The sequence below is a fragment of the Ziziphus jujuba genome, chromosome 1 (genome assembly GCF_031755915.1).
Source record: "Ziziphus jujuba cultivar Dongzao chromosome 1, ASM3175591v1".
Lineage (NCBI taxonomy): Eukaryota > Viridiplantae > Streptophyta > Magnoliopsida > Rosales > Rhamnaceae > Ziziphus > Ziziphus jujuba.
The window spans coordinates 33,018,175-33,029,617 of record NC_083379.1 but is presented as its reverse complement, the minus strand read 5'-3'; the positions used below and the strand labels follow the sequence as shown (position 1 = coordinate 33,029,617).

Genomic DNA, 11,443 nt, shown 5'->3' with positions numbered 1-11,443 from the left:
GGCTAAAGAAACTTTTCGAACCAGCGCATATATGGATTTAAAAGCTACATTATCTTCTATAAATTAGTGTACATTATACATTAGGCGACAAACCAACCATGTGCATGTGACATTGCTTCCTAAGGATAACCTATGGTTCTAACTCATATTAATCATTATGGTTTCACATTCAAACCTCCCATTAAATTCAAACAAAAACACAACTTCATAATAGTTTTAATTTCACATTTCACATTCTCACCATGCAACACAAACATTTCCATCACACCAAATAACACAATATTATATGCATAGCTCATAATGACAAAGGTTCAAAATTGAGCAATTTATCAAGAGATGACTTATCATCTCTAAAATAATCTATTATGGAAATTATTAACAATTCTGAAAAACCATTCAATACAGCATAAATAAAGGTTCTCAGATTAGTTCGTTACATTAAAGCGAAATTAGTTTGCAACATTTTTTTTCTGTTTTGTTCAGAGAAGCAAGTTACATTAATGGGGGACAAACCGCCACCAATGCTTCTCTATCTATATCTCTCTCTCTTTTTGCAACATTTTTTTTCTGTTTTGTTCAGAGAAGCAAGTTACATTAATGGGGGACAAACCGCCACCAATGCTTCTCTATCTATATCTCTCTCTCTTTCTCTATCTCTGTAAGTGTGTGTGTAGTTTTCTCAGCAAACACTTGTAACTCTAACGATCACAAATTTTGTGCTTCAATTTTCTACTCGGTCAATTTTCTGCTCAGTCCATCACTTGCTCCTCCAATGCTGAAAAATATAGAAAATCAATATTAGTAACAAAAAAGAGATTGACAATGTTTCAAAATTAATAATAACAACGAGTATATTGTTTTAATTTCAGTAATGTCCATTTATTAAAATCCTCCAATACAAATAATAACAAAATGAAGAAAGAAAAAACCCCATGCACACATGTGGATGGAACAAATTGCTTATACCAAAATGTAAACAACTTAAAGGTAACATACGTTTGAGCAAAATGTAGAGAAAAAACATAGTAAATGTCACATACATTTAACAATCTATCTTTACGGCATATCATGCTATAACAAGCTTAGTAAATGTTGGCACAATCAGAAATACATGCTAAAGCTGCATCTTATGCAGAACTGTACATATAGCAATTTGTCAAGTCATAAACCGCAAGAACAAATAAGTTATGGTTAAGACAATCACTTAACATTATTCAAATGCCAATCAAGTATGCTTTACCATTTTCATGGTCTTCTTTCTAGTCTAAATAACTAAGGCTTAACTAGGAAGTTTAATTAATTAAGTAATAAAATTGTAACATCAGTAGAAGTATTCAAGCTTAAAGGAAGAGATATGTTTCAGAGCATTATACTAATTAATCATAAAACTTAAGAACATGACTGCTACTATAAGTGTCTTTAGCATCAAAGTCCTTTCAAAGAACAATAAACATGCTGAAATGTTGATGAGTTAAAAGTAAACTCAGACAACTACCATCACAGACTACGTTGCTTGATCCAAATTATACATCAGGTTATTTGAAAATGTTTCTTTGTTAAAAACATAATTTATTAATAACCTTGCATCCCTAAAAAATAAAAATAAAAAAAATTTCCTAAACTAACATAATTTCTTAAGAAACGCATATGATGACAAACAAACAAGTACTAAAACAGTTTTTTTTTTAAAAAAAAAAAACAAAAAAAGGAGAAAGGAAGAAAGAAAATTCTGATAGAACCTCAAATACAAATATCCAATATAACTTAGCCAAGCTCAACCATCTGGAAGGCCAACACATATACACAAACATTCTCTCCAATAGGAACCAGACGTTTAAATTAATAGTTCAACAGCTTTTTCTTTGATTTTTGCAGATTTTAGAATAGCATATTACTAGTTGTTCCACTTCCACTTCTGATCCAAAAGCAATAAAACTACAAGAGATAAGCGTCAGAAAAATATTAATTGGCATCAGCGTGCCTACCTTTTCAGTTAAGTCAAGTGCACCACTTATAATTGTTGTCTCATCATGTGTAAGTTCACCTCCCTTGCCAGCCTATATACAAGAACAAAAGGACGTTATAATAAGTACTAACCAACATAGATTATGGTTATACTTCAACTTATAGATGCAGCTGGATGGTTTTATCAAATATGCAAATAAATTCTGAAGAGCTTCACTTTACCTCCTGGCAATGGATGGACACAAGGGCTTTCAACTGAGCTCTCCTAAATAATGCTTCATTATGTCCCAATACCCAGTCCAATATCTGGAATGCATATTCTCAATGTTAAGAAGTATATACAAGTCAATGCAATCTGAAAAAAAAAAAAAAAAAAAAAAAAAAAAAAAAAAAAAAAAAAAAAAAAAACTTATTGTTTAAGCATATAGGTTCAAATTTATTGTATATACAAGTCAATACACTAAAAAAATTTAAATAAACAAAATCAATAAGAATATGGAGATGCATAAGCTTTAAGTTCAAGCTTTGTTGCCTTTTGTCTTTTGTTAAACAAATCATCCAGCACCTTTTCCTAACTCCATTCTTTTTCTACATAAGAATTTCAACCACCCTAGCTCATGGACTCACAAAAATTGTAACATACAAATTTTAACTATTTGAGTTGTTACTTTATCCATTGAAATGCCCTGACTGGATAGGGAGTTAATAATTAATTTTTTTTTTCATTTTCATAATCAATAACATTATCAAACATTGAAGGTATAGAATGCAACCACCACCCTCAATTCAAGGAAGCAATATAACAGACTAAAAGCACACTTTGAATCAATATCACAATTTACAATGACAATTTCAAAGCAAAACAATTACACACCCCAGTAGAATGCAACAAGCAGCAAAAGAAAATTGTAACCTGCAATAATCTAGTTTTGCTAATTGCAATCAAAATTTCCCAACATTGTTCTTGTTCTTCTCACTTGAATGAAAAAAACATATATTATACCATTTTTTATGATTTACTATACTGCAGAACAATAGTCCGTAGCCCAAACCCATTATCGTTGGCATGTCCATCATCAGTTCTAAATATGCCATACCTCACTAACCCTTCCACTGTCAAAATTGTCAAAATTCCTGTGTCTGTTTTTTGCAAATAAGCAATTAAATGCAAACCAACCAAGTCAATATATGAATAAAGCGTTACACTTATATCAATATGATGCTTTCTCATTACTTGAAAATACATAGGAAGTTATATGTACTATTGTAGCTACCTAAAAGAAGCTTTCTTTGCTTTTTATTTATATGAGGAAAAAAAAAAACAGAGCATTAATTAACCATTTTGTTCTTCGAAAGCAAAAGAATTTACTTTTTTTTTTTTCATCTTGAAATGTAAATCATAATTTCTAGTGAAGCACTTCCAAAGTAATATACAATAAAATAAAATAAAATAAAAATAGCCCTTCGTTCGAAATCTAAAAAAAGAAAAAAAAACTAGAATTGAGAAATTACCGAAAGAGATAGAAAAGGGAATGGAAGACAAAGAGGTTGATAATTGAATGGTTTAGGATGCTTTGCAGGGGCTGCTTTACGACGATAGGCAATCACCCGTAGAGGGTTCACTGTACAAGGCCCTGTAGAGGAAAAACTTATCCCAGCGAATAGAAGATGCTCAGCTCTGCACATTCATGTTTTCATAACGAAGCCATCGAAGGCTTTCCACAAATTTAGATTTGGCCATAGAAGGATTGAATTGTATCCAAGGAACAAAGGGCTACAAAATTGGTGGCTGGCACGGACGCAACCTACGGCTGCGGCGATGACTACAGAGATCGACGACGATGATGGTGTGTCTATCCTCTGCGTTTAGGTGGCGACAACGATCAAGCTTTTCGAAAGGGAGAGTGAAAGTAGAGAAAAAAAACCTTAGAGAAAAAGGGAAAAACCAAGCTTTTCGAAAGGGAGAGTGAAAGTAGAGAAAAAAAAAACCCTAGAGAAAAAGGGAAAAACCAAGCTTTTCGAAAGGGAGAGTGAAAGTAGAGAAAACAAAACCCTAGAGAAAAAGGGAAAAACCAAGCTTTTGGAAAGGGAGAGTGGAAGCAAAAGTGAAGACAAAAAATCAAAAACAACAAAAGAGAGAAACATGTGTTTTGATAGAGAAAAAAACAAAAAAAAAAAAAGGAAAGAAAACTTAATAAAGGGTATTTTGGTCAAGATGAGACAAAAGTGGGCTAGTTTTTTAAAAAAAAAAATTTGCTATTTTTCAAGAATCGGTTTGTACAGTGGCCATTTTTCAAAAAAACCCATTTTTCTTTCCATCATGATCTGTATTTGAGAATTAGAAAAGAAAAGGGTGAATTGGGCTTATTTGATGAAGGGAATAGTCTTTGGGTCTCAAACAAAAAAATCGGCTCAAAAGCCTTTTAAATTGGGGAAAAAAAAAAAACAAAAGAAGTATCACAATTAGGGTTTTGTAAAAAAACATGAGTTTGGGGTTCATACCATTCTTGACACAATTTGGTTTATTTTACAGATATAGATTATAAAACCTTTAAATGGGTCACCCATTGCATGAAATGAACAACCTTGGACCTTTACTATGATGTTATATCAACCAAATCATACTCTCATTAATAGCTTTATAAGGTATCTTGGGTTTATTTATCACTTAAAAAATAATGATTTTCATAAAACAAAATCATACTTTAACCTATTGGACCCAGGAGATTTAGCTTTTCAAAATTGACCGTTAACATTTGTGTATATATATATTTATATATATATGAGTTGAGTTCATATTAAATAAACCTTGATCCTTTTGATATCAAAATATTTTTTATTAACCCTTGTTTTGTATGATAAAAAAACAAAAACAAAACAGGAAAAAAAAACACTTGTATTGTTTTAAGATATGAGATTTAAACTACATTAGTAATATTGACATAGATTTAATGATATATTAAAATCCCATTTGAATAAACAGAGTCATGTATATACCCAATAAACTATTAATGCATTTAAATGTTAACTATTGAAGCAATTCAATGATTGATAAAAGAATTCATGATAATAAAATCCTCAAGTTGATATATATATATATATATATATATAATTTTTCTTTAGTAGCAAAATTCCTAACTTAATTAAATAAAAGATGCCTACTAGCAATGCTATAGATTTTCATATCCCATCTAGACTTTTAGATCTTAAAATCAAATAAAAATTATTAATGCTTTCAGTGACCCAATTACCACAAAGTCATTCATTATTTAACTAAGTTATGGAATATTGATAAAAAAAAAAAAAAAAAGTTTTTGTGTTGGATGTATGTACCTTCTGACAGGACCATCACCGAAATGGTCTCGCCTAGAGAAACTTCATTGAACCAGTATCGAAAATCCAAGGGAATTTCTTATAAAATCAATATAACCCAACAATGTATATAAATAACATGAAGACTATTAATAAAATCCCCATAAAATCATTGTCGTAAGCATAAAGGGTTCTACCCCAAGGACCAATAGAAAGAAAATAATACAAAAATCATACATATTAAGTCAATCCAATAGAGCTATTTAAGAAATATAAAAGTTTAAGACTAAATAAAATACAATATAAGTGATAACTAGCGGAAGTATGCAAAAAAAAAAAAAAATACATCAACAATAGAATAACAGTGGCGATAAAAATATAAGATGATGATATATTAGAAACATGATGAAGATGTTAGACGTGGTAAGCGTAACCTGTCAGCAGAGATTTAAGGGAATAATTTAAAAATATAAAACTATAAGACGAGCTTAATGAATAGAATAAATTACTAATATGAAAATAGTTATTTAGAATTCAAATATTTACTCAAGACCTCATTTTTACTATTTAAAAAAGTTTTTTTTAAAAAAAAAATCATTTCACAAAATCTAACTTATACCCCAAAACAATATCATAGAAAAATATTCCATAATTAAAGAATTTAATGAAAATAGTTATTTAGAATTCAAATATTTACTCAAGACCTCATTTTTACTATTTAAAAAAGTTTTTTTAAAAAAAAAAAATCATTTCACAAAATCTAACTTATACCCCAAAACAATATCATAGAAAAATATTCCATAATTAAAGAATTTAAAATATCATTAACTAACTGAGACATAAATTTAATGGTAGACAATAAATAATATAATCTTAATTTAGAAGTAATAATGAAATGTAGTAAAATCATCAAGATATGTATATTAGAAAAAGAACACATATAATGTATTATATAATATAACTAGCGCTACTAGATAGTATATGACATCCTAAAATACCACCAAACAATAAAGAGATACACAGAAACCAACACCGAATAAGTCGCATACAACTCATCATAATTTTGAGAGAATGGCATACAACTCATTATCATTCTTTAATATTATGATAGTCTGTCAATCTATGGTCATGAAGGAGTGGCACATAATTAATCATTACTTCGAGAGAATGACATACAACTCATAATCATTCTTTCATATCGCGACTACACATTGGATGAATAAGTCTACGCATGGATAATAACATAAACAGAATCACTGGTATTATATAGTACTCCTTTTAAAAACAACAATTCAGTATTTATAAACATCCCTTTAAAATCATATTTTTTAATTTTTCTAAATAAATACAATACCCTAAACTAAAATTTAATATTCAAATCCAACCATTTATTTAAATAATCCAAATATCCAAAATCATTATTTTATACTAAGATATAAATATCAATAGAGAAATATATATTATCATAAACAATTTTTAAGCATTTTGAAATATAAACACTTACACAAACTTAAAAATATACAATTTCAAATCTTCTTTCTAAAAATTAATTATTTTTCAAATGACTAAAACATCAATTTGGATGCCCAAATATGTAAATACCAAAATTTTCAAGTTCACCATGACTCATTTAAATTTAAAATAATTTAAAATCTTGTCAAAAGTCACATGAAATGATAATGCATATATGTAAATATATATATTTATACATGCATATGATAAATATTTAAATCAATATATATATATATATATTTAATATTCAAACCACATATATATATAATTGTACTAATATACCCAAAACTCATCTAAAAATATAAACCACTCATAGATACTGTTGATATCTAATTCTACTCGTCTGTAGAGTTGCCTCTAGACTCAATACGGGTGCCTATAATATACTAAAATATTCTTTAGACTTTAAATCAATGTTCTAAAATAACTTTTATAACTTTAAAACTTCTAAAATTGCATACCAAGTAGTTTAATTATCATCTGAGCCCTAAAATATCCAATATCAAAAATTAATATTTTTCATTCAAAAGTCAATTTACTAAAATTAAACTTCCTATTAGGTTTCACTAATGCCTAATTACACTAATCAAACTTCAATTTTATTCAATTTGTCTAATTATGTCCGAACAATCCAAATTTATTCGATATTAAACTAAGTGATCTAAAAATAGAAAAATTATCAAACAACATTCAAAATTTACAAGTTTTATATTAATGAAGAGCTTATGGAATGGATAACAAAAATCTAAACTACCTTGGTCCAAAAACGTTGTCGGTGGCCCCAAAAACACATTGAAAATTTTGGTCAAATGTGATATTGATAGATCTCGAATCGTAAAAACTTTTGATAAACATATATTGGATTCGAGCTTAAAGGGTCCAAAATAGGGTAATAGGTATAGGTCATCCTTGAATGGCTGAAAATTTTCAAAATCTCTAGTGACCGGTTGCACCTCCACCATCAACTTCATCAGCTTGATCTTGGCACGTTTGGCGATGATTTGGCCAAAGATTTGGAGGCTGAGGTCACCGGACGACATGCAATACCCCTAGCAACCATGTGGTGGTAACGGTAGCCAAAAAAGAAGAAAATTGGTGTGACCTGGTAGGTGGGGAAAGCGGGTCGTGGGTTAACTTGAATCGGGGTCGCGAGAATGGAAGAGTTTCAGGGATTTTTTGGATATTTTCTTAATTGTTTTATAAGAGATATGATTTCCCATATATATATATATATATAGGCCATTGGGTTACTAGCAGGCAAAAATCAAGATTGATTTGGACACTGATAAAATACTTATGCTTAAAATTATTCAAAATTATGATTCAAAATTAATGTCACTAGTAGTTTACGAACTCATATCGATGAACTTTAAGCTATACTATATTGATCAAATCAAAATTCTTGAATATACAAAAAGTCAAATTTAGGTCTATAAACAATTTAATTGGTCAAACTCAGTCAAAATTTCAAAATATAGGTATTTTTCTGAACGGATTGTTACATCTTCTCTCATATGGGTATGTATAGAAGGTCTATATATCTGATGTACTAAATTTTTTTGGTGCGTATAATCTATTTCTTGTTATCTTGATTTGATAACTTTTAACATACACCATTTTTTAAGTTACCTATCAATAAAAAAATAAGAGAGGTTAGGCATATCATTAACGGAAAAGACGAAACAAAGATTAATTTCAAAGAATATATATATATATATATTGGTTTGATATTCATACAGTAGTATCCAAACCCTTCCCCACCCATGTCTTGAACCCATATCTCAGGCATAGATGTGGAGTGTGCTCCACCACTTGAGCTATCGCATCTCAATCTTATTTCAAAGAATGTTGAAAGAGAGAACTTCTCACCAATACCCAACCAGGAAACTATTACTTTTTGACCTCAAAAAAATGGTGTATGGAAAAATGCATCATTTTCACTCTTGTTATTTCCACCCAAAAAAGAAAAAAGAAAAAAGGGCACTTTAACGAAGGCATAGATACGAAGTTGCTAACCAATTGCAACACAGCACCATAACCTCATTTTACAAGGGAAAAATAATAATAATAAATAAATAAATAAAAGAGTACGTCTCCACATCCTCATATGTTATTATTTTTATTTTTAACTGACTTTCCTCAATAATGATTTGAAAAAAAATTGTATATTTTCCCAACGTCTGAAAGTCTAAAGGCAAAATGAACCTTCTTTCTTGTTTCCCAAATCTAAATTTGTATAAAAGCGTTTTGACCAATTCTCTCTTTCACATCTCCCACTTTTACTCATTTTCTATGAAACCGCCAATAAAGAATTGTCCATTTGTTTACAAGGTCCGTCCTCCAAAATCTTTTTTAATCTTTCTTTCTTGTTTTGATTAATTTGTATCTACTTGCTTTGCTTAAAAAGGCCCTTTTTTTCCAATTCGCAAAGAACTTGGGCCTTTTTAAGCAATGCAACACAACAAAACCGACCACATGTAATGAACGTCAAAAAGTCATACATGTTTGGTAGAGAGAAATCACACGCGGTTGCCTATCAAAATTTCTCGGAGTCCCATATAGCTGCAAAAAGAATAAATAAAAAATTAAACAAATAAAAAGTTTGATTTCTCTGACCAAATACCCATGTGGCAACCAACCAAAGTTTCAAACCCAAATGCATGACCTCCCACTATAAATATCGATGCATACAAAAGACAATGCCATCTCAATCCTGTCAGAGAAGGAAAAAAAGGGCCAAAAAAAGAAGAAGAAAATAAAACAGAGCAAGTAAAAGAAAACAGGGGCGACCTGAACTCGAAGAACACAGTAGAAATGGCGGGACAACTAAACTTATCAATTTTTGCTATCTTGGCCACAGTGGCTTTGCTTCAAAGCTCGGTGGCTGCAACGACATATCAGGTCGGTGATAATTTGAATTGGGTCGTCCCCGGTGGCAACGCAGCATACGCCAATTGGGCTGCAAACAAGACCTTCACCGTCGGAGACATTCTTGGTAGAAAAAAAATTCAACAACTTCATTTCAATTTCTTGGCATCTAATTTTTTGAAAAATTTTCTAAATAATGTGGGAATGAATGTTTTCTGAATTTTTTTTTTTTTTTTTGTTTTTTGGATGCAGTGTTCAATTTTAGAACTGGATCTCATGACGTAACCCAAGTGACAAAGCAAAATTTCGATGCTTGCAATGGGACCAATCCCATTTCTTCTATAACCACAGGGCCTGCAAATATCACCCTCCAAACTGCCGGAGAGCATTACTTTATCTGCTCGGTGCCCGGCCACTGCCTTGGCGGTCAAAAGCTGAGCGTCAATGTCACTGCTGCTTCTTCCCCTGCTCCTCAACCAAGCTCCCCTTCTCCGACACCTGTACCTTCTCCATCTCTTGCTCCGGAACCGACCGGTACTCCCTCGCCGACTACATCTCCAGCTCCTTCTCCGTCAAGGGAAGCAGAGAGTTACACTGTCGGTGACGCCGCCGGTTGGGGCGTCCTCCCAGGCGGTGCCAACGCTTACGCATCTTGGGCCTCTAACAAGACCTTCTACGTCGGTGACACTCTAGGTAAATCATTATTTCTGGAAGTAGTTTCCATTTGAAATCAATTTGGAAACACATGGGAAACAAAAACATGTTTTTAATTGCAGTTAACGATTCCCTTGTTTGTCGCTCTTTTTTTTTGCAGTTTTCAACTTCGTGAATGGAACACACGACGTGGTGGAATTGACCAAAGAAAACTACGAATCATGCAACACAAATAACACCATCTCTCTCTCGGCGAACCCACCAGTTAGAATCACTCTCGCCACCGCCGGCGAGCATTTCTTCACCTGCTCATTCACCGGCCACTGCCCTGCAGGACAGAAACTCGCCATCAATGTCACCGGAGATTCAACTGCCACTCCTCCCTCGTCCGCCACACCACCATCCTCCGGCGGTGCTCCATCTCCCGGCGGAAGCACCACTCCCACAACAACGGCTACCCCTCCTGCAAGCTCCGGCGCCTCATCTCTGAGCTTCGCTTGGTTGTCTGCCACTTTCTTGTCCATTGCCTTAGCTTTGTGGTATTAGAATGTTGATGGTACAGAGAGTGCGTGTGTGTGTGTGCGTATGTGGGATTCATTAGTTTTTTTTTTAGTTGAACACGTTTCATTGTTGTTATACCGATTGATTATAAGTTTTGTATTTTTTTTTTTTTTGGCCTATATAAAGCTGGTTTTCATATTTCAGCTTTTATGAATCTACTGTTTATGATTTATACAGAGTTAGTTTTGTTTCACAATTTAATTTTCAATCCTCAAGATCTCAAATCTTACTTTCGTTTGGTTCTAGGAAAACGTAGAATTTCGTTTGACAAGGTGCCAACTTCAACTCCGGATCATCTGCTATAAAATTGTTTTTTTAAAAGATGGGTAATTTTGTTTGAGAGCAGACAGGTTCCTACTTCCTACCTAAAAATCAACAAGTGGCAAGATTAGAATATCGTTTTATGAATTAGTAAGAACAAATTAAATGGTTTCTTGGCATTAGCGATGAGCATTTTGTTATATCATATTTTAAAAAATAAATAAAAAGCTTTCTCTTTTACTTTTTCAATTTCTTATGTGAATGCGTCAATTTTGTAAAGTAATTGTAACAAGTAAATTAATTGTTGTTA

General features: G+C 31.7%; 2 protein-coding genes across 2 annotated transcripts; one reads left to right on the top strand and one right to left on the bottom strand.

Annotated features, from left to right (window-relative positions):
- Positions 1 to 378: 378 nt before the first annotated feature.
- LOC112489536 (DUF21 domain-containing protein At4g14240) lies at positions 379 to 3,973 on the bottom strand. Its single transcript, XM_048467629.2, has 4 exons — positions 3,478 to 3,973; positions 2,188 to 2,271; positions 1,986 to 2,057; positions 379 to 775 (listed from the first exon to the last, which is right to left on the bottom strand). Exons 1-4 carry the CDS (start codon positions 3,649 to 3,651, stop codon positions 758 to 760), a joined length of 348 nt encoding a protein of 115 aa, XP_048323586.2. The 5' UTR covers positions 3,652 to 3,973; the 3' UTR covers positions 379 to 757.
- Positions 3,974 to 9,489: 5,516 nt separating this feature from the next.
- On the top strand, positions 9,490 to 11,073 carry LOC125421079 (blue copper protein). The gene is made up of 3 exons (XM_016010237.4): positions 9,490 to 9,784; positions 9,910 to 10,350; positions 10,472 to 11,073. Exons 1-3 carry the CDS (start codon positions 9,604 to 9,606, stop codon positions 10,855 to 10,857), a joined length of 1,008 nt encoding a protein of 335 aa, XP_015865723.3. The 5' UTR covers positions 9,490 to 9,603; the 3' UTR covers positions 10,858 to 11,073.
- Positions 11,074 to 11,443: the final 370 nt, after the last annotated feature.

Bases quoted from the DNA above. Each gene is read 5' to 3' on its own strand.
- LOC112489536 (XM_048467629.2), bottom strand. From the start codon at position 3,651: ATGTGCAGAGCTGAGCATCTTCTATTCGCTGGGATAAGTTTTTCCTCT. The intron at 2,272-3,477 runs GTAATTTCTCAA...TATGCATTCCAG, and splicing joins TCCCTTTTCTATCTCTTTCG to ATATTGGACTGGGTATTGGG. The intron at 2,058-2,187 runs GTAAAGTGAAGC...TCTTGTATATAG, and splicing joins TGTCCATCCATTGCCAGGAG to GCTGGCAAGGGAGGTGAACT.
- LOC125421079 (XM_016010237.4), top strand. From the start codon at position 9,604: ATGGCGGGACAACTAAACTTATCAATTTTTGCTATCTTGGCCACAGTG. The intron at 9,785-9,909 runs GTAGAAAAAAAA...TTTTGGATGCAG, and splicing joins CACCGTCGGAGACATTCTTG to TGTTCAATTTTAGAACTGGA. The intron at 10,351-10,471 runs GTAAATCATTAT...TTTTTTTTGCAG, and splicing joins CTACGTCGGTGACACTCTAG to TTTTCAACTTCGTGAATGGA.